Below are 22,762 nucleotides of genomic sequence, written 5' to 3'. Positions count from 1 at the left end.
AAGTCTACAGATACATTTGGATAAGAAATTATATTAAAGCTAAAGAACCGTGTCAATATTTGCCTAAAGTTGGCAAATTTGTTTAAGGACAAAGAGCTGTTATAGACATGCACAGATGTTACATACATGTTGATATAGCAGAGTTGGTAGGACCATAATAAATGTGAGAACTAAATGTATGGTCAAAAAAACAAAAACAAAAACCCAAACAAACAAACAAACAAACCAAAAAAAACCTGAGCCACCGTGCATTGTTCTTTTGTCAACACTTGGTGACAGTGTGTGACACAGTATGAACCTGAGCTCTCAGGAGCAGCAAACGAGGAGGTTGGAGCAGGACAACTCTGATATCCGCTGTAGAGGGAGCGCACATTTCAGTACCTCATTAGTGGAGCATCATCTGCACTGAGCCTGCATGTGATAACACACTTCAGCAGGACTCAGACGTCAAACACAAGGAGGAGAGTCAGAGGGGACCCTGGTGTCATAGCATAGAGATCCCAAACATTTGGCAATCGCGTCTAAATGATTGTGTGCTAACTACAACGCTGAACACGCTGCCTTACATTGCTCAGAGATTTGCTACAGGTTGCCTCAGTTAACCCCTAATGCTTAACCCTTTGAAACCTTGATCAACACTTTTCTTTTGCTGCAAGTATTTAAACCTTTGAACCTTGAGAAAATTAGTGCAGTTTCTTTTAAAAACGTGGGAAAAAGTCACTGAGGATTTCGGTATGACATATCCGAAAAAGTGCAGGAAATTGGAGATCTCGATTTTTTTTTTTAAAGCTACAGTAAAATGTAATGTAAATGTAAAATGTACAATTTTTAAGCACCTTTTTATTTTTTTTTTGAAAATTTTCTAGTAATTTTCTTACTTTCTACTAATTTCTTACTAATTTATGGGTCATTTCTTCTTTCCTTGCACATTGCCTTCTTCCCATGTTTTTGAAAGAAATCAGGTCAATATGCTCAGGTGTCAATGGGTTAATAAATCTTATCTAGAATGTTTCCCTCTGAGAGGTGATACAGTTGATGGGTGTAGTTTGGTAGAAAGAAAGGGTTAGGGTTAGGGTTAGGGTTAGAGACGTTGCTGTTGAGCATTTTAAACATATTTTTGGCACTTTGAGAATCACAAGCTGAGTGCCATCTAGTTCCAGTATATTGAAGAGAAGTCAGACATCTCCATGGCTGATATCTCCGACACTCAATTTACACCAAAACAATCTAGACTGATAAATAGCACTACAGGTAAGAGACAAAAAATGTAACTGTCCCTTTAAATGTCTACATCCCAGAGATCTGATTTCTGTGTAAATTATACATCATAGCTCTCAGCATCCTTGCAGAAGACCTAATATGTTCCTTGGAGTCATATTCCTAAAGAGGAACATCGCACCTCATTAAAACCCAACACTCCTCTCTCCTTCCCTGTGACTCCCGCGTGTGAAGCTGCAGTCATGTGATATGACTCTTTTGAAAGAGCAAAGCTGATTCTCAGAGTTATCATCATGGATATAATTCTACACCTTTGGACTGCTTTGACATTCAAAACATCATAAACACCAATTCTGCAACTGAAAACCAACATGTTTTCCACATCAGGAAGGTGAGATTCATTTTGAAACACCAAACATCAAAAATGTAAACCCTAACTTGCCAAGTGGAGTTCAAACTGTATCCACTCATCATACAATATGTTTGTTATTGATAAAATAAAATAATCACATGCATGAAAGTTCATTCTTACTTAGTTGAAAATGCAGGAAAAAGCTTGTGGTTAAACAGTAGCTAAACATTTAGTGAAATAATTGTGAAGTGATGGGGTAGAAAATCAATCAGCAAATATTTTGATTATCATTAAGTCATTTAAAATTGTTTCCAGCTTCTCAAATTTGAGGATTTGCATTTTTTTCTCAGTTTTTCTTCTTTCATGTTCAGTGCTTCGCCCTTCAATATCTTGTTTTTTCTGAGCCAAAAGTTGGAGGGTAGAAGAGCGAGAGGTGGATCTGACTCACAGACTGTAGCAACGCTTTACAGACAGTCCCGCTCTTAAATATGCACCGTTTTAAGTCTTAGTAAAATGGAAACGGGCAAGTTTTATAAAAATTAAGCCCCTGCACAGAATGTCGAAACTAGCTATAGAGACCACGTTTTCTCTTTTTTGTACCACATATTTATTTCTGCTGTAAAGTTGGGAAATTTAACACGGTGTTTATGGGGATTTACTTGCTTTTGGAGCCAGCCTCAAGTGGCTTTTAAAGGGACTGCAGTTTTTGGGCACTTCTGCATTGGCTTCATTTTTCAGCCCTGAAAGTTGCTGCTTGCATTATTTTAATGTATTGTCATTCTTTTTGTTTTCTCCTTCATTATTTCTTCTACATTAGTTTCTCATGTTGTGACATTTATGCTGATTACAGCATGAGATAAGAATAAGGAAAGCATTTTTCTCAAATCTCAAATAGAAACTTCTCTCAGTTTGTTTCTGCGTTCCTTTGTGTGTGAAGTAGTGTAGAAAAGTCTGTGTGAGTGCGTGTGTGCACCTGCAGGGTTTGTTCTGAGACGAGCTGCCCCACAAATGCTCGCGGCCCTCATGACTGATCAGCGGCTGATGTAGAAACACCAGCGCACAGTTGCACCTGCTCAGGCTGTAAAAATAAGTGGCCCATTTAGTCATGCAAAGATCAATTACTGCAACCAGCACAGAGGCTGGTCCGATCAGCGAGCACAGCCTGCTTTCCCAATGATATACTTCAGTGGCATTTAAAATGCAGCTGACGGGACCACAACTCTGCTTATTTTTCCTCTCACGTAACACAGGTTTGCATTTGTGTTTTTAAATGAACAGGAAGGAGCTGCATGGGCTTGTTTTTCCCCAATTTGATGTGGATCACGGTGTTACAAAATCAGGTCCAGAGGCGTGTGACCTACATGCAACTCAAATTTATCAGTGTTTCCATGACAATGGATAGATCCTACGTTGTTCATCTGAGACAAATATAAATTTGGCACCAACATGAGTTTGGCAACGCTGGCCTCGGCATGGAGGATGATGAGGCTGATTGGTATTTGGGAAAGCGCTTTAATACAGTCAGTTCTTGCATGTGCTGTGAGTAAAATGTGTCAGAAACAAACAAGCAAAGTTTTGTTAGTGCAAAAATAGATGAGAAACATATTTCCATTAGATCCAATACGAAATCAGTTAAAGGTGGGTTGGCAGTTTAATTTTGGTGTCATTAGGCAAAAATCCCATAATGAACTTTGAGCATATTGTGACGTTATTAGACTGGAAGAAAACTATACGCCTCCTCTTGGCTCTGTTTTCAGGCTTTTTCAGCCAATCACAGGTCATTTCAGAGGGAGAGTGTTCCTATTGGCTGTTCTGAAAATGCAGATGTGTGTGCACGTCCCTTCAGTGAAAGCCTGATTCAGTGGCAGAAAAGTGTCTATTCCAGCATTGTCAGAGACTGCCTACACTGCAAGGCAGCCCTAAAAAGAAGACAGAGTCATGAAAAAGAGTCTCACAATAAATGAAATTAAACATGTCTGAGCAAAGCAAAACACAGCTGATTCTTAACATTATGTTATGTGAGGAGAAATTACTTTGTCATCCACTTGTTGGAGGAAAAAGAACAGAAAGTTTTAATCAAAGTCTGACAGTAAGAGCGACCTGACATTTTTGTGTAACATCAACACGATCTCTCTGTTTATCATAAGGTTAGGGCACTTTATAATAATAACGCAGGATGCTGATTAGCCTGAAGCATGCTCCCTAACTGGAGCAGGAAGGTTAGTGAACAGCTCCCTAAAAAAACTCCTGTGTCTTGTGTATGCAGCATTTCTTTCTTGGGTGGGAGCACAACGCCTCTCTTCCCCACTCAGGTTGTTTTTGTCGGTGTTGGCTGCCAACAGAGACATGAATATCCCTCTCTACATATCTCTAGATTTTGTTTTATCTCTCCTCCTTGTGATCACGGCTATGTTGCAACCATTTCCTCGGAGGTTGTTGCATTGAAGTTAGCTCTATTCCTAAGATGGGTACAAGTTATTATTTTAAACATTTTGTTATCCATAGAAGTTTAAAAAAAAAACTTCATCATTGGGCTACTGTGACCTACTGTGGAAGCACAGACTACTGCCAAAAACAAGTCTAACAGCAAGTGTGGCTCACTGCAATAATTACACTATTCTGTTTACTGATAGACTGTGAATATTCTCTCACCACACTTTGCAGCTAAAAGTTAAACTATCCCCAGCTGTCAGTTTGGCCGCCCTGAGCTGCAAAATCAAACGGCCATAGCTTCCTGAGCTCTGAGCGGCTGTCACAGCTTTCCACAGACATGGCAGCTTGCTGCAGGCTGCACTTCACCACTGATAATATACACAAATGTAAGATGTTGAAAACAAACCCTTTTTTTATCCCTTCAAAAAGGAAGTACTACATTCGAAAACTGTCTACCTAAGATATAGAAAAATAGAGATAGAAAAGCTGTGAAGAACAGAAATATGAGAAATATGTGCTTCAAATTTAATGTATTGATTAAGTTTTAGTATATACCTTTTATTTTATTATTATTATTTTAATCTTATTGCACCATTTTAAATTTGTATTTGTACTGAGCTTTATTATTTACCCCTGGCATTGCATGTTTGTATGGTTGTTTGTTCATTACTTTTATTGTCACTTTTTTTACATTGATTTTTTTTTTTTTGCTGTCTATCAAAATGACATTTTTTTTAAAAAAAAAAACTCCACCTCTGCTAAGTTTGTTTTCCACATAAAAGACAGATTTACTGTCTAAATTGGTGTATACATTTTTATGAAAATTGCTACCCCTGCATAATGACATTTTACAATCTGAATGAAAACATTTGTTTTTTCTTGAAGAGATGTAAGATTAAATCAGTTAATCTCAATTCAAGTTAGCAGAGCAATAGAATAAATTTCTTGCAAAAAGTGCACTCGCATCTAGCGAGAGGGCAAAAGTGCAGGTGCTTGAGGTCCTCCTGGGGTCTTTCTGTGCACATGCCCATGTTAACACATAAATGGGTTGACTGTGTGATTAATTTTATTCCCAAAAAAATTAAAGACCACGTGTTACAGCGATAGATATTATAGACAATAGAACAATGAGTGGTAGCTGCAGCAAGAGAGCATGAGCTGCAGGAGTGCTGGTGGACTGAACCAAACAGACGGTTACACAGTTGTACAATTGGAGTACCTGCCATGCTCCTGATCCTGAGTGTCCTGCCAGAACCGGTTATTTCTGACTGAGCTTTAAGTAAACATCCTGTGTGTCCTGTACCACACAGGGATAACCACAACATGACGTAACACTCGATATATATCATTAGAGTGCGTGCTGATTATCTGAAAGGTGATCAAACTGCAGCTCGTGTCCTGAGTGTGGTCGAGCCTGGCCCACTTTGTCCTGCCGCAGTGAGGCGGCCTTTAAATAACTCGCTGGGTACGAGGTATCGGCCGGGCTCTCTGTGTCCCTATAGCACACTTCACATCCCCATCTGGTCTGCCATCACATAACTGGACCCATAACCCATTTACAGGCCTGGCACCATGGTGACACTACAGTAACAGAAACATAGTGTGGATGCAGAGCTTTAGCTGACCCACACACAGGAACACACACACACAGTCTTACAGTTTCGAAATGTGCTGTAGGAAAAGGTTAATTATTTTTAAAAATATGTACTGTGACGTCTCTTCATAGATGTGTGTGCTTGTCCTCATGAAAATATATGATGATACTGGTTTAGTGAACACAGATCAAACAGCACTATAGTCTCAAAGGTCATGTTAAAAATACTTCTGCCTGACGTTTTTAGGAATTCCTTTGCACCACGTCGGTCAGATCCTGCTGTTAAACATCTGAAATTTTAAAAAATCTTACTCTCTGCTCTTTGTTCTGCCCACTGTGGTCTTGGTGCAAAGGCAATATTTATACTTCGCCACATGGATAATTGCAAAAAAAAAAAAAAAAGGGCAAATTGCACTCAGCTGCAAAACTAGTGTGCCGTGTTTGCGCTGTAATATCTGTAGCTCAACATCTTTAGTGAATCAGACCTTGAGACGAGGCAGATAGCTGTTGCAAGTGATGTGCAATTCATGGTGCACATCCGCGGCCGCAATCTTTGCCCCTCATATGCTTGTTTTACAACTATCAAGGGAACAACTGCTTATTAGCCCTGTGGTACACAAGTTAGTCACCGATATCCTCTGCCATCCAGGCATGCACACACAACGCATGAGTGATGTTCAACAAGGGACTGCCTACATGGGCTTTTCAAAGTTGAGCGTGTTCAGCAGGAGCTGCTTCGCTTTCTGAATGAGTCAAAATGGAGACCACACCACCCACTCCGTGATCTGTTTGGTTTTAGTTAGAAAATAAAGATAAGATTACAGAGTATGGTAGTGAACAAGAAGTAGGAATCACTTCTTTTTGGATGGATTTGATTGAATGTTTTATTCTGTGTCCTGCACACAAACATACTGCCCAACCCTCATGGGTTTCCAAGACACCATTACAATAATGTTGCAGTGACCAGTCCAAAATACATGTTATCTTACTGCTTAGTCACCAAACATAATACTCTGCCTTCTCTCCCAGGCCCGAAAAACAGTCTGCAACAAAAAAAATTCCCCTTCTAAACATAATTCAGATTTTTCAGTCATCCAACCAAAATAAATCAACATAAATGGAGGCTATTTTACTGCAAAGTTAATCCCTTATAACGTCATATTTAGGGCAGTAAAAAGAAAAAGAAAAAAAACATTCTCAATTCAATTTGATCGTAGATTAAACATCTGGAGCAGTAATGTACCAAAAGAGTGTCTTTATTTTGGCTTTTATGAAAGAAAGAAAGGCTCTAAAGACATATTACTCCACACAGCAGTGGTGTGTTCCTGTCTTTAAAAGTAATATTGTCCCGAAATAAGACATACCTCCAAGGAAAGATAGTTAAACGTAATCAAAATCAGATCAAAACCAGAAAAATCCAAATGTATATGTTTATGTTCCAGCCGCTTGTGGTCTCTACCTCCATCCGTCCTGAGTAAACCAGTTGGTTCTTTCAACTCTGAACATTGCTGACCAGCACCGGTGTAACACTTGTTAGGGGAAGAGCATGTAGTCTCCAAATGCCAAGTATCTACAGTGACACCGTGAAAGGGAGGGGGAGGACGAGAGCTGAGCAGTGAGCAATAGTTCACTGGATGTGGGATACAGAGTGGGTTCTGCAGCAGAACAAGATCAGATAGCAGATATACCAAGAAAGTGTGAGACTGTCGACTGCCCATGACTCTAAAATAAGCTGTGAGAGACGGATTTTTTGATTGGATCGGACTTCAGGCCATGTGAGCCTTACAGACTTTTCATTTGGGATAGCTGTGATCAAGTTGTTGTGCTATTTCGAGGGTCAAAATTCACTGCTTCACCAAAGTCATTTCCTATTTTCTTGTCTGTTTCTGATCAGCTGGAAATCAATCGCACTGTAGCTTTGGAGGACTTGACAGTGGGAGTGATTGTAATGTTCTGCTTATTGAGAGAAAAAAGAGACACGTTAAAACTAGGAGGCACAGGCATGATGGTACTCTGTGGACGTTTACTTTTCTGCCTCAGGAGGATAGAGTGGTTCTACCCGTAACAGAAGACAAAGAGCTGAAGGAAGCCAGAGGAGAAACATGCAGCAGTTTGGCTAAAAGACTGGGAGATCTGGAAGAAAGTTGGGAATCAACATTTATTGAGCACACAAGGTAAGCTGCTTGTGATTTTAGACAAAACTAAATATAAAACTGGAGCCAACACCCTTCCAATGAGAGACCTGTTGATTGTCACTGTTCAAGTCAAATTCATTTTTTTGTCTTAATTGTGACAAACGTCAGCAGAGAAATAGATTCATCCCTGCTCCAGCACCGAGCTCACAGCCCAGCATGCAGCGTGTGGCTCCTGTGAGAGCTGAGGAGCAGTCGCACAGAATATTAGATATTAATATCCTTTGCTTCCTAGCAACTACTGTTGAGCAATGAAAAACTACTGCGTAAAAATACATACATACACATACTAAAACATGCAAAAATGTCAAATTTGGCCAGTCATTTGCCATCCTGGAACCTGTACTTTAAACTGTTACGATTGAGGGTACCTCAACTTAAATCTGCGCAGAAAGTTTATGTACAATTCATCATGTTTCATACCTGTTCTGTTGCATGTCTATCTATCCATAGCTATAGAGTATTCATGTTGAGGACTCCTACACCACAGCTTTAGTGACCCCATTTGGAAGTTTTATGAAAGATGAAATCCCTGTGGCTTTATAACTGCACAGACTCAAAGCGCTGAGGTATGTTAATTGATGTTGGCTGCACCTTGTCTCTTAAAAAAACCCATAACCAATATTCTTAACCCTGTAGGATCTGAAATCAGTTTGCCTGTGCTGCACAAGCATTTAAACCACCTAAACCTTCGAAAATTGGTGTGATTCTTTCTAAAACATGGAAAACACTTAAGTAGCCACTTGGCAAGATACTATGTCCTATAAATTGCAAAAAAAAGACAATTAGCTGGGGGTGGATTTTAGATATTAACAGCAAAAAAGGGGGGAAATTGCCAGAAAACTACATTAATAACTCTTTAAATATGTAATTAAAATTATGTCAAAGAAAAAATAAACATACTATTATTATTCTCGAAAGGACATTATCTTGTTTTCTTTTCTCTTTTCAGTGTTTTTTTTTTTTTCAGGTAATTTTCCTGGAACTTTTTTACTAATTTCTTGCTGATTTATGGGGCATTTCTCCTTAAGTTGCTCATAATCAACCCAATTTGCCCAGGTTTCAAGGAGTTAAACATTTCTACCATGGTTCCTGAGCTGAGTATACCCAGCCAGTCTTGTTTTCAGATATCCTAAAAGAAAATATAATATAAACTACAGTAATTATAATAATGATTGCTGACCAGCACGGCACCTTGTGCTGATCTGTAGCTGAAGAAGTGCTTCCCTCCGGGTCCCTCGAGGCTGCAGTGGGATGGTGTGACAGGGTCTTATTTTATGATTTGAAATGACTGAAGTTCCATCAGTGAATTAAATCTGTGTTAATAAAACGATCAAATGAAGAATCGGAGCAGCTGAACATTATTAAAGCAAGTGACATTAACCCTTTAAAACCTGGGCAAATTGGCTTGATTTTTTTTTTCCAAAAACTTGCGAAGAAGGCAATGAGCAACTTCAGAAAAAAATACCCAGAAATTAGCAAGAAATTATTCAAATTTACAAGAAAATCACAAATTTGAAAAACAAACAACAAACAACAAAAAAGTGAAAGTAAAATAATAGATAAATTAAAAATAACACGAAGTCACCTGAAAATCTGCTTTCAAATTATAATAATTCTGTAAAATTATTTAAAATATATACTTATGACAATTATAAATGTATAGTTCCCTGGACATTTTTCCTTAGCTTTTACAAAAAACAATTTTCTGAATCGACTAATTTCTTTCAATATGTCGGACATTTTCTGTTGTTTCTTAATGCCTTACATGTTCACAAAAGATGACAGGGCAAGCATTTAACTGCTCCTATACATGTCACCATTAACTTGAACTTAAAGGAATACTTCTCCCATAAAATGACCCTTTGTACATCAGTTATTCACCCTAAATTACGTTGAATTGATGAAGAAAACGTTATTTTTCCTGCATGCCTCCACAGTGAACGAAGAATCCAAAAACGGCAAACATTATTCATGAATAGGAGCAAAAGGGAACCAAGTTTAACGACAGAAAACTATAACAAGACATCTATTTTCAAACTTTCAAACGTAGTTTCATTTATCTAGTCGTATGCTCAGTATTTCCCAAACACATGCATTTTTGCTAAAACCTTCCTATTCACAACTCTTGTGCATATGAGCAGTGCACCTGGGTAAGCGTCTTCATTTGAACTCTGCTCGTACATTTCATTGAGCAGAGTTGAAATGAACGCACTTGCCCAGGCATGTTCTTCATCCCTGTGTGAGATTGTTGCAGAAGTGTTTTAAATAATAAGGTTTTAGCAAAAACACGTGTTTGGGAAGAACTGAGCATATAACTGAATAAATAAGACATGGATTATACTGCATGAGCTGTGTAATTTTTCAGTGAATGATTTGATATTTTTTGTTTACAGTTGTTAAACAATGCATTCTAAGGTGGATATGAATGTTGTTTAAGTACCTTTCATTTAGTGCCATCATTCGGTCAAAATTTCAATCTAATACTTTTGGTTTTTGGACATACATTTGCAAAACTAATGACATTCCCATCAGCCTCAACTGTAGGCCTACTTTGTGCTTTGGGCTGGTTTATGCTTATGCGCTAAACTAAGCTGGTGAAAATAAACATCATACCTGCTAAACCCTGTGAGCATGTCAGCATGCACATAATGTTTAGCATAAGAGAGCAAAGCCTACAGCCTCACGGGGTCATTAGCATGACTGTAGACTCTTGTTTGGGATCACAGATTTCTCTTTTGGTGCAATGTGTTTGTGGAACAGGATGTTCTGATTTTTAATACATGCACTGTATAATCCTGGTTGTGCACTACATGCTTAAAAAAACTTTAAATCAAAGCTTTATGGCACACAATTTGCTGTAAATCATATGAAAGATGGCACACATTTTATTTCTAGGACAACAAATCCAGCACAGGCTTGTGCTGAGGGCTGATTGGGGTAAAGTTCCGCTTTTTCAAAAATGTATTTTCCATTAATGCACCCGAAGTGATTCCATTGATTCCTGCCTACAAACCATTTGTATCTGAGTCTGTCTCGTCTATGATACCCAATTCTGCCCCGTCTTTCTCAGCCCATATTATTTTCCAGTTTGGCCTCACAGGGGAATCACACAGCCTCATCACAGTACTCCAGTGACTCTAATAGTTGTGCCAGCTGGAGGAAACAGAAGATACGTCATATAAAATGGCAGGGCATTGGATTAGCTGGCTATTTCTGTACCTTGTTGATCAGAGAAACATGTATTGTATACACCAGAGTATTTCCAAAAGAGCAGAGGGGGAAGAGAGGTAGGACAGAAAATCAAACGTCTGCTATTAAAGGATATATTACAAATAAAGTAGCTGTGCTTAAAAAATGTATATAATTTCCAACATGTCCTAAATTGTTCAGCATAAATGAATCATTATATTAACAGCTTGAAAATTACTGTAAATTACATTTATAAACTACATTTTGACAATATTAAGAGGAAACACAATCAAATTATGTTACCAAATCAATAAAAACGAATGATTACGTGGAAATCCTACAAACTTTGGCTGGAAAAGCTTTGTAAACAATCAGCTATTATTAGAAACATCTCCTAAAACTATTGAGTTGACAGTGAGGGACTCCTTACAGAAGTCTAGATATTTTTGACTTCATCATAAATAGCAGACGTCTCTTCTAAACAAGTGTCAAAAAGTAGTTATAGTCAATGATGTGCTGGAACAAAGAGAAATATATAATATTATGTAATATAATAATATGTAATATTCTTAAACTTTGCAAAGAAACAAACGAACAAAGAAAACTGTTTTATCTCACACTGGAATAACTTACGTGCAGTGGTGTCTTCATACATTTTTTATAGGGGCGGTAAAATGGGGCCACTGAAAATCTTGGGTTGGCACACCGGTCATATCTGAATATCAGGGATTTGATTATGCTGTTGAGGTATATAGGCTAATTAAAAACCATGTCAGCGTGAGTTAAAGGTTCAGTGTGTATGATTTGGGGATATATATTGGATAAATGTGATATAATACAATAAGTATGTATTCTTTATTGTATAATCACCTGAAAATAAAGGTGTTTTTCTTGTCATTTATAGTTTGCAAGTCTTCACCCTCGCCATGTTTCTACAGTACCCCTGAACCGACAAACCAAACTCTGGCTCTGTCGGGCTATTTTTACATTTTTGCATTGGCCACCATAGTTAGCAGCCTCTCTGCAACAACAGCATCCTAAAAACACTGATTCTTTAAACTAAAATGGCTTTATTCAGCGTTTTTACCTGTTCAAATTGCCTGATCTGTTTACATTGGGAAGAGGGAGAACCAGTGGATGCTACTAAATCCCCCTAAACTCTACACACTATTCATTTAAGGAATCACATAATGATATACTTTGGTTTCTTATTTTACAGTTAATGTTAATGATTATTTGATGTTTAAAGTCTAATACCTGTACAATTAATGTTTTGAGTTCCACAACAATCCTGTTTTAATGTGTTAGTATCTATACATGTTCGACGATTCATTGTTTAAATAAAATAGTCGATCAAGGGACCTCTTTGAAAACTGGCATGCCAGTTTTTCCATCGCCAAACTTTTTAAACCTAATTTAAAACATTGCATATTCTTTTTCCTGGCAAGCGAGCATGACATGGTTGGTACTAATGGATTACTTACCGCTGTCTTCATGCTGGCATAAACAATTACTGTGCCACAGCCTCATAAAGACAGTAACATTGGCCTCAAAGTATTTTTGCCAGTAGGGTTGCCATCAATTGTATCAGGTGGCTCCTGGACACCTTGGCCCTCCTTGAAGACGCCGCTGCTTACAGGGGAATCTAAGTGGAAATTTACATCATGTTTGTTGGCTTATTTCCAGTGTACACAATGTGCAATTTTCTGGTGCCAGAAGCACCAACACGTTAATTTAGTATCGAAAACTATTGCTGTACTGTTAACTGTTTTCTGTTTAAACAAATTTAAATGCATTCATATTCCTTTTTACAGGTGAAAGCTATTCCCCTAATAAAATTAGATTGTATGCAGATAGACTTATACTATATAATAATATTTTATCTGTCCTTCCTTTACAGGAAACTACTTTTGTGCTTCACCTGTTTATTCCAGTTAACACTGAGTCTGTTTTGGACGGAGCTACGCACTTCCTGTGAGCCTGGTCAGTTTTGTATGAGCCAGGCTGATCGTGTGAAGCTGTGCCCCACTGAGGCATGAGTGTGGGAAGGGCCCACCACCACAGCTTCGTGTCCTGTGAAGAAGAAGGCCTGAGACTAAGTACCATGCCTGCTGTGGGCAGCTTCGGCAATGGCAAGATTCACACGAGACGCAAATACCACAGCCGGTTCGTCAGCAAGGCCGGCCAGTGCAACATCCATTTCGCAAACATGGACGAGAAGTCGCAGCGGTACATATCTGATATTTTTACAACATGCGTGGACATCCGCTGGCGATACATGTTCCTGCTGTTCAGCCTGGTGTTTGTGGTGTCCTGGCTGACATTCGGCCTGGCGTTCTGGGTCATCGGCCTCCTACACGGTGACATGGACCATCCCGAAGGGGACGACAGCTTTGTTCCATGTGTCACGGCGGTTAACACTTTCGTGGCAGCTTTCTTGTTCTCCATTGAGACCCAGACAACAATTGGATATGGTGCTCGCTGTGTGACAGAGGAATGCCCGGCTGCTGTCTTCATGGTGGTCTTTCAGTCCATCATGGGCTGCATCATCGACGCCTTCATGATCGGTGCCATCATGGCCAAGATGGCGAGGCCCAAGAAGCGTGCAGAGACTCTACTGTTCAGCCACAACGCAGTCATCGCTTTGCGTGACGGGAAACTGTGCCTCATGTTTAGGGTTGCTAATCTAAGGAAGAGCCACATTGTTGAAGCTCATGTGCGAGCCCAACTCGTCAAGCCGCGATACACAGAGGAAGGCGAATACATCCCCTTGGATCAGATTGACATGAACGTAGGTTATGACAAAGGCACAGACCGCCTGTTCCTGGTTGCACCCCTCACCGTCATACACGAGATTGATGAAGAAAGTCCACTGTTTGGCATCAGCAAGCAAGATCTGGAAACATCTGACTTTGAGATAGTGATTATACTTGAAGGGCTGGTGGAGGCCACAGCCATGACGACGCAGGCGCGCAGCTCCTACCTGCCCTCAGAGATCCTGTGGGGTCACCGCTTCGAGCCCGTCATCTTTGAGGAGAGGAGCCAGTACAGGATAGATTACGCCTACTTTCACAAAACATTTGAAGTACCATCCACCCCCAGATGCAGCGCCAAGGACATGGAGGAAAGGAAATTCCCAACATCCGGTGCCAACTCCTTCTGTTATGAGAACGAGCTGGCCTTCATCAGCAGGGATGAGGAGGAGGAGGCAGATGTGGAGAAAGAGGATGAGAAGCGATGTTCATCGGCACTGGGAAATGAACAGGCCACTCCTGGACGTGATCAAAAGTCCTCCCGTAGAGAATCAGAGATTTAACCTGTTGCTTGTTTTTTTTTGTTTTTGGATGCAGAGCAATGCAGCCAACATATGAAGAGCCCTATGACTGTCGTTTTACAGACACGAGGACACCAGTGAAGTCGGAGAGACAGTAGTACTGATCTCCATCAGACGAGCGAGGATGAAACTCATCAGATTTCTCACTGGATTAACTCCTTCGCTTCCCTGAGATGGTTATGGAGCTTTATCAAGTGCAAACAAAACTGTTTCAACTCACAGATGATCCTAGTAATAAATTGCATGACAATAGCATAGTTTTGTATGGATATTTTGAGAAATGTTTCATAGTTTTGGTGGGACTCTCTATAGGTTCACAGTCCACAAATATACAATTTGCAAGTGTGTGGAGTGACATTGACACTTTGCAGATGATGTTTAGAAATCTAAACAGATTGAATATTTCTCCTTTCTCTTTAATTTGGTAAAAACAGGTGTAGATCAACAGTGGATTTTCATCTTAATGATATAACTTAGGTGTAAAAAGACTAAATGTTATGCATTATACAAAGTCCATGGATAATGGAGTTAGTTGGCATAAATACAACTGATATACATACATAATATGGACTGCATGTAACCATGGAGACACATGACAAGGTAGGGTTTGAAATATTTCCATCACAAAAAGGGAAAACAACCTTGATGGTGCATCATGTCATTTATTTATACTAATGAGGAAACTATTGTCTTTACATTTCAGCCAGAGGAGAAACATTTGACCTGAGCAGATGATGATAAATATTTCTGTGTCTGCTTGTGCCTGGGTGAGAAAAGTCCCACTGCAGCTTTTCAGCTATTTACACCCATCCCTATGACATGTTATTTTGGATCCCACTGCATGGTGGGATTGACTCATACTTGAAAATTAGGGCCATATAGGGCTAGCACTGGGCAATCTCGGATATTGAGATTAAAGTGGTAAAATTTCAGGAAAAACTCTCAAATATATGTAATGTGTATGTATGTGATAATAGAATATTATGTTATGTAAGTGCTGAGCGTTTGCAAAGTTAGGTTTAGCAACTTTTCAGACTGTCTTAACCACTTTATTTCTTAAATGCAACTAGCGACAAAAATGTATTGACTTATTCAGACCATTTGGAAAAAAACGTGAAATGTATTGTAATTTATTCCCGTGCATGCTGCTCAGAGAAATCGCAGTTCAAGGCTCTTTAGCATGGGATCTCCCCCTCTCTCCTCTTGTCCTGCAGGCGGGAAGTAGGTGTGAGCAGGACAGGCAGGAGGAGAGGAGATGCTGCTCACCACAGAAGTGGGAGTTCAGTTGTAATTCTTCTCAGATGCAATACGTATTCTAAAGGGAAATAAAAAGCTGCACACTAACTCCATATGTTACAGATGAGCTCTTCTCTCCTCATATGTGCACAAAATTAGAAGAATCCAAAGACAACAAGCACCTCAAAGTTCATCCCTTTCTGTGACCTCTACACATTAAAACACAATAAGAACAGGAGAATATAACCGTGACTCTCACATACTGGTAATCAAAGACTTGACACATGATTTTTTAAGGCCTCCACACACAATCTTATGAAAGTGATCTAAAATGAAATCCTGTCACATAGGCCAACATGGCTTATGGGAGAGAGAATTAAGTAATATTGTATCACATCTGTGCTCTGTATGAAGTTAAAAGGACATATATATATATATAAACACATATTGACCAAAGAGAAACCTTGATGTAACATGAAAATAAAGTTCTGACAATATTTCTTTAAGTACTTGAATGTTGGTATGAAGCAAACATAATGACTCTTGAATGTTTTAGATGCTCATGGGAGTTTGTCACATTTCATGTTCTGTGGGAAAAAAAACATATTTTGGGGGCATTTTAACAGCTCAGATTTAGATGCATTATAGTGTCATTATTGTATCATGATAAATGTTATATCAGGATACATGTTTATCTCCCAATTTAAAAAGTATGAATAATATAAAAAAAGTTTGAAGAAGTAAGAAATGAGTTTGAAGCTTATGTCACAGTAATAATAAAAATGAAATGTCTGAAAATCAGTGCAAACAAATCAAATTTTATCCTGAGAAAACGCTTTGGTATATTATTAAAGTATATGTGAAAAACAGTAGAAATGACTAAGAAAATACTTAGTCATTTGTTTGGTTCAGATATACACAGACTGCCCTGGTTTCACTTTGAGCTGCTCATGCTGATCATACATTTGGCAACACAGAAAAATGCTGGCATTGTACATTTCTGCAAACTGCTGACATGTTACATATGCAATTTCTTATGTAGGAGATGCGTAGAAACTTTAAATGAAGTGTGGTGAGGCTTAGGCACAAAAACCACTTGTATAATAATGATAAGATCATATTTGGGCTTAAAATCCCTGGTGTGGGGGCAGAATCCCCACTGGAAATGCAGCCAACATCTCGGTAAAAAACACTGACAGGTTGCTACAAAACAGTCATGTTTTAAGTCTAAAAAGCCAATGGAAACACAGCAGTGACTTGCTACAAAACATTCATGTTTGGGGCCTAAAAAGCTGATGGAAACGTACTGATGGGTCACTACAAAATACCCACGTTTTGTGGCTGGAACGCTGATGAAAACACAGCAATGAATCGCTAAAACTGCTGGTGATTGTTGGTGTCAAACATCTGTCTGCAAGTCTATAGCTTTGCAGGAATCTCACCAGCCAACATTTTCCCCACCTCCTGATGACAAAGTCAGCTCATACAGTACGTCACTTTAAAATGTTGATATGATGTGTATGAAGCATGCATGATTTACAGAAACATACAATGCCAACATTTCATTTTGGTGACTGAGCTTCATGGCAACAAATACATTCATTTGCTGTTTGGCAAAAAAAAAAAAAAAAAGGATTGATGCACTTTATATGTAAAGTTCTAGTGTTGAATCCACTGATATCCTGTAGTGGTTTATGTTGTGTTTTTGTGTTCTTGGCTAGTGGCATTAGTCTCTTTCTTTTTTTTTTAATAGGACATGTGATAAAGATATGAGGTCAGACTGTGTTCCACTATTTCACTTATCCCAGGTGAGATGAATTAGTTTTCCCTCCACATTTCTCAAACTAAAAGCTCCACAACTGCCATTTCAGCAAATTCCAACACATTAGTATTTTTATCTTGCTGACTTGTGCTTAAAATATCCGAATGGGCTCGCTCCAGAAAACAAATGGTGGTTCCACTGCTATTTGAACCAAGAGCAGGGCCAACAACATCCTGCTTGTATAGCTAGAGGGGAGAATTGTACATTTGTCAGGTCCTTATTGTAAATAAAGTATTATTATTTTTGATTTATGATCTTTCTGGCTGAATAAACTCTAAGTATTTATGCATTATTTTAAAAGAATCAGTGTTAATATCGTATGTTTCTTGATCAATACAAGAAATCGGAAATACTCTCTTTGCTTGATGGACTTAACTGAACAACCTCTTCTTGTCTTCCACTAAATGCATTTGAAGCAATCTTGACTGCACCTTGTTTTCTCCTCACAGGGTTTTACTTTGTTGTGTGAGACAACAATTTATAAATTGACAAATACAAAAAAAATCATCTGTTGATTACCACAATAAAATATATCTCACAAAGCCAAATGGTTTCTTTTTCCTTCATGCAGATGGACACAAAGTGCAGGGATTGTTTTACAGAAAGAATCTTCTGAACACATTTATTGTCGAGTTCAAACAAATAAGTGGGACGAGAAAGTGGGAGCGAGGTGTTTGACAAACACGGAGGAACGGAGAGTAATTTATGGCTGTGATTCGGTGGGACGGTATCTGGTTGGGGTCAGAGGTTTCTCCTTTCACTCTTTCCCTCTTATGCAACCAATCAGGCATGTCTTTGCATAAGTGCAGACAAGACTTGGCAGTCCCGCATGATTTCTCTGCCCTGTAACCTTGAACACTGGAAAAGGGATCACAAGCATGCACACACAAACACACACACATTATAACTTAACATGAAATAGCTTTAGTTAATTGAGCGGTGTGAGCTTGAGCAACATGACATCTATATCAGCTGACAGCTTTAGCTGAATTAAACACACATATTTAATATCTGAAATGCTGGACCATAAATAACAAAGGCATCATCACAGTTTCCAATCACTGGAAATGCTCAGAAATCCTGTAAAAGGCACAAATATAACAGCCCACTCACGACAATAAAATGTACGTTCTATTGTACATTTCTGCAAACCGCAGTTATATTTATGCATTTGATACATATGACATAGTTCAGATTACATGTATATGAGCTGAGTTTCTCATTGAGATGAAGAGCGGATAGGAGATGGTGTGGCACGCAGCAGGACACTGTTTGAGACCAACAAAGTGGATGTTTTTTAAGGACATTTCAGGATGTGCAGCCATTGTTGTAACAACCAAATCAATATATTGTCATCCAACTCATCAAATATCGCTGCTTGTTCAGTGGACTTTCACGTCTACATATGACACGCTATAGATACCAACTGGTGTTGACGCTCCAGGAAACAGTGACAATCTTTGCCTTTTGTCTTATCAAAATACACTTCTGTTTTTACAGTAAATGTACAGTTTCTACTCGTTGAATGTATACAGTCTTTTCCAAATAAACTTACAATGATGATAAATACCTTGTATTTAAATCTATTTCCTTATGCAACAAAAGCACATGGCTCAACTTTTGAATAGTCATGTGATGCAATCTTGTGGCGCCTGCTGCATCATGCCTGAAGGAGCCAAACAGCAAAAGAAGAGTTTCCATTGCAATTTTGTGAAATGTGGCTTTTTCAAATCCCCTGAAATACCACCTAATTCAAATGTAAAAACTTTTTTTGCGATAAATGGCTTTTTTTCAAATTGCGTAGTTTGAGGGTTAATGGAAATCTACCAAGAATCTAACAAAAAATCTGATCAAGTGGCAGTTACATGCAGTCAGGTTAGGCAAGGCAACAAGCGTCTCCCTTGTAAACCCTTCTTCTGAACCAATATTTCATAAAATAAACTTCCATTTTTATATTACTGTTTATTTTTTATGATTTTCATCATTCATTTGTGTATTAATTCAACAGTTCAGACGTTATGATGAGAAATGTAGCTATTTGTGCATCATTGAGTATGGAAATATTCAGGAGAGAAGCTATTCTTTTTTCAAATCCCCATTCATTGTGAATACAAACGAGAAAAGCAACGTTTCTACAACGTCAAAAAGCAGAACTCTTCCTCTTTACGTAAATATTGCCGAAATGAAATGCCTTTAGTTACGTATAATACGTACAATGGAGATCGCACACTGGAAACGTGCGCAGTTGGATTTGAACGTCATTACGTCAGAGTTCATTGTAGCTAACGTAAGTCAACGTCGACGTTATGGCGGTGTTAAAGATTAACTGGTGGCTAAATTCACCCGAATTAACCAACGCAAACGCATTTTCAACGCAAAAAGGAAATTATAGCGAGAGGGAGGACGACCTCAGCCTTAACCGACCTGCACCAACAAAAAAAGGACAGAAAAGTGTTTTTAAACGGACTGGTACAGAAGAAAAAATGGCTCTACTGTATGCGGCTATGCTAGCAGTTAGCGACGGTACTGCTATCCCGCTCGTGAGAAGTTTTAAAACGCCGAAAATGATGTTTTCACCCACAGATGGATGTTATTTTAACGTAACCTACATCTACAGATTGGTGAGTCAGTGTACATTGATGCTTGGCTTTGTGTTGAATTAGCGTGTGTGTTTTATTGTCGCTAACTAAATGCTAGCAGAGACAAAGTTGGTCGCTGTGTCACAATTCAGGATGTGTTGATTCTGATACTGGACATAAACCTCTGATGTGTAGTAACTTAAATTACATTTCAGAACCACTTGTGGTTTTTTTATGCCACTCTTGTACAGTAGGCAATGTGAATACTGTGTCATTGTTAATGGGAACATTAATATAAACAGGTTTTGTGTCAAAGACGGTTTCCCTGTTGATCTGTTAGCCCCTAACCTTTAGATTAAATTACTTCAGCACTTATTTTTACCAGACGTATTTTCCATAATTCTATTTTAATTATCAATATCTTTTATTTCTATTATATGTAATAATTTTCTTAATTATTTTTTTAATACTTACATTTTCTTCTTTTTTTTACATATATTATTTAAATATATTTTTCATGCTGTATTTTCTGGTGTTTTAAGCCAAAACATGTTATTCTAACCATAACTGAGTTTTTTTTTTCTGCCCCAACTATACAGTAACCACAGCACTGTCACAACATAAAACTGAAAATTGAAATTTAAAATGTAGAGTTACAACAGCCAGTATATATGAAACGTACTAAAATAATATTTGCGGTTCATGCAAATGTACAATATCAACATTTATTGTGGCAACTGGGTTGATTATAAGCAAAAAAAAAGTTGTCTATATGTTGGTAAAGTTTCAAAATATTTGTTATGTATGAAACATACAAAAATAAAAATCCATGGCTTGCAGAAGTGTACAAGACCAACACATATTCTGGCAGTTGGGTTGAATATAAGCAAAATTACAGTCGTGTCTACCATGTGTTTTTGGTGTGTCTATCTAAACATAATATTACCCAGATCTGGTTTTACTCAATTACCATTTCATACGACCTGTCAGCTAAAGAGCAAACAAGTGGGTGTGTAAGATATTAAATCTTGGCATTAAGTCCCATCACAGTGACATATAACAGAATAAAGTGTCCCCCCTTTCATGCATTTAACTTCCAGGAAGTTATCTTGAGCGCCAAATGAAAGTCTAATTTCGTACTTTAAGAGTACTGTATCCTCTGAGAGGTGCCGTGTGATGGAAGGAGCACTGAGGATAAACTGGGATGCTTCCCACCCACTCTGCAGTGTTGGAGGATGAAGAAGCCGTGGAGGGTCAGTCTTCCTGCATGCAGAGTGGGTTGTTGAAAGCCAATTTTGGCCTTAATTGCAGCAGTGCTATTCTGCGCTGGTTTCCCTCAGCTGCCAGAGGGAGGGCGATGGAGGGTGGAAAAAAAGTAACATGATGCAACAGCTGCACTTCCTCTCCTTAAGATAACTCCAGACATTTTATACCTGGATCAAATTGTTCCTGAATTTTCTAGTAACTTTAAATTCTGACAAATACCTTTTAACTTTTTCACTTTAGAACTTGTTTGCGTTACTGATGGATGATGGATCTGAGAACTTCAAACTGAGAAAAATAAGAAAATATTGTTTCTAATTTGACTTACTTTACTGGAGTTTTAGAATTGTTTGATTTATGAAAACACAAAAAAGACCAAATATTTATCTTTAACCCTTCAACACCTGGACCGTCATCAGTTTTCTTGTGCTGCTTTTAGATGCCTTGCACAAGCATTTCAACCTCTGAAACCTGAGAAACTGGTTTGATTTCTTTTAAAAACACTGGAAAAAAATCTGAACAATGCTGCCAGAAATCTACCACAAACTGCAAAAAATAGTAAAAGGTAAAGAGGAGCCGATTTGTAAATTAGCTGGTTGGGGGATTATTAGATATAATTAAAAAATGGGGGGAAGTTTCCAGAAAACTACATTTATAATTTTCGACAATTTCCGACACAGAAAAAAAAGAAAAAATTGTATATTTTTTTTAGCACTTTCTGTAGGTCATTTTATTTTCTTTCGAGTGTTTTACTTTTCTTTTTTGTATTCATTTTCAGGTAATTTCAGTAACTTGTTACTAATTTCTAGCATTTTTTGGGGGGCGGTGGGGGCATTTCTTAGTAAGTTGCTTTTTTTCCTCTTCTCATGTTTTTGAAAGAAGTCAAGCCAGTGAGCTCAGTTATCAAAGGGTTAACCAAAGCCAATGTACTAAAAAAACCTAAAAGATTCCCAAAGCAAAGTCTTGTTTTGCAAGTTTTGCTCACTCTGTAATAAAAGGTATGAATGAAAAGCTGTAGGTGCACTTCTTGGCTGTTGGTTAATGCAATCTACATGCAATACTATCGTCATACATACGCTAAAAAAAAGTCAATTGGATTTTTTTGATGCTCTTTGGCTCATTGTGTGTGTCTTTGGAAAGACTCTGATCTAAAAAGACTCAGTCACTGTTGGGAAAAGAGCGTCCATGTTGAAGGTTAGCTGGCCTTAAATCTTATCGTCCTTGGCGCAGGGGGACGTGACATCTCATCAGGACAGAGCAAGTTAAGGAAACCCCGTCTTAGCATCTTTGCGATATTATATTTCAGTTTCCCTTTCCATGCACAGCTGAATCAAATAGCTAAGGCTGTGCCGTGTTATTCTTTTGTGGGGTGTGGACAGCTTAAAGGTTAGAGACATGAACTTGTGAATGGAAGATCGCTGGTGGGAAAAAAACCCTCCCTGACTGGGAAAATGTGATAGAGGAAACAGTTTTTTTTAAATCAGGGTGTAATAGGCTGGAATTCAAACTAATGTCATACTGTCCCATGTGAAGCTGTGCAAAGGATG

General features: G+C 38.4%; 1 protein-coding gene across 1 annotated transcript; it reads left to right on the top strand.

Moving 5' to 3' along the window:
• Nucleotides 1–13,016: 13,016 nt before the first annotated feature.
• On the top strand, nt 13,017–14,379 carry kcnj12b (potassium inwardly rectifying channel subfamily J member 12b). The gene has a single exon (XM_042505605.1). The coding sequence runs from the start codon at nt 13,017–13,019 to the stop codon at nt 14,295–14,297; it is 1,281 nt and encodes a 426-aa protein (XP_042361539.1). The 3' UTR covers nt 14,298–14,379.
• Nucleotides 14,380–22,762: the final 8,383 nt, after the last annotated feature.

The sequence above is a fragment of the Plectropomus leopardus genome, chromosome 17 (assembly GCF_008729295.1).
Source record: "Plectropomus leopardus isolate mb chromosome 17, YSFRI_Pleo_2.0, whole genome shotgun sequence".
NCBI classification, from domain to species: domain Eukaryota; kingdom Metazoa; phylum Chordata; class Actinopteri; order Perciformes; family Serranidae; genus Plectropomus; species Plectropomus leopardus.
Note: the sequence above shows the minus strand (reverse complement) of the source record. Positions and strands in the feature narration are given on the sequence as shown.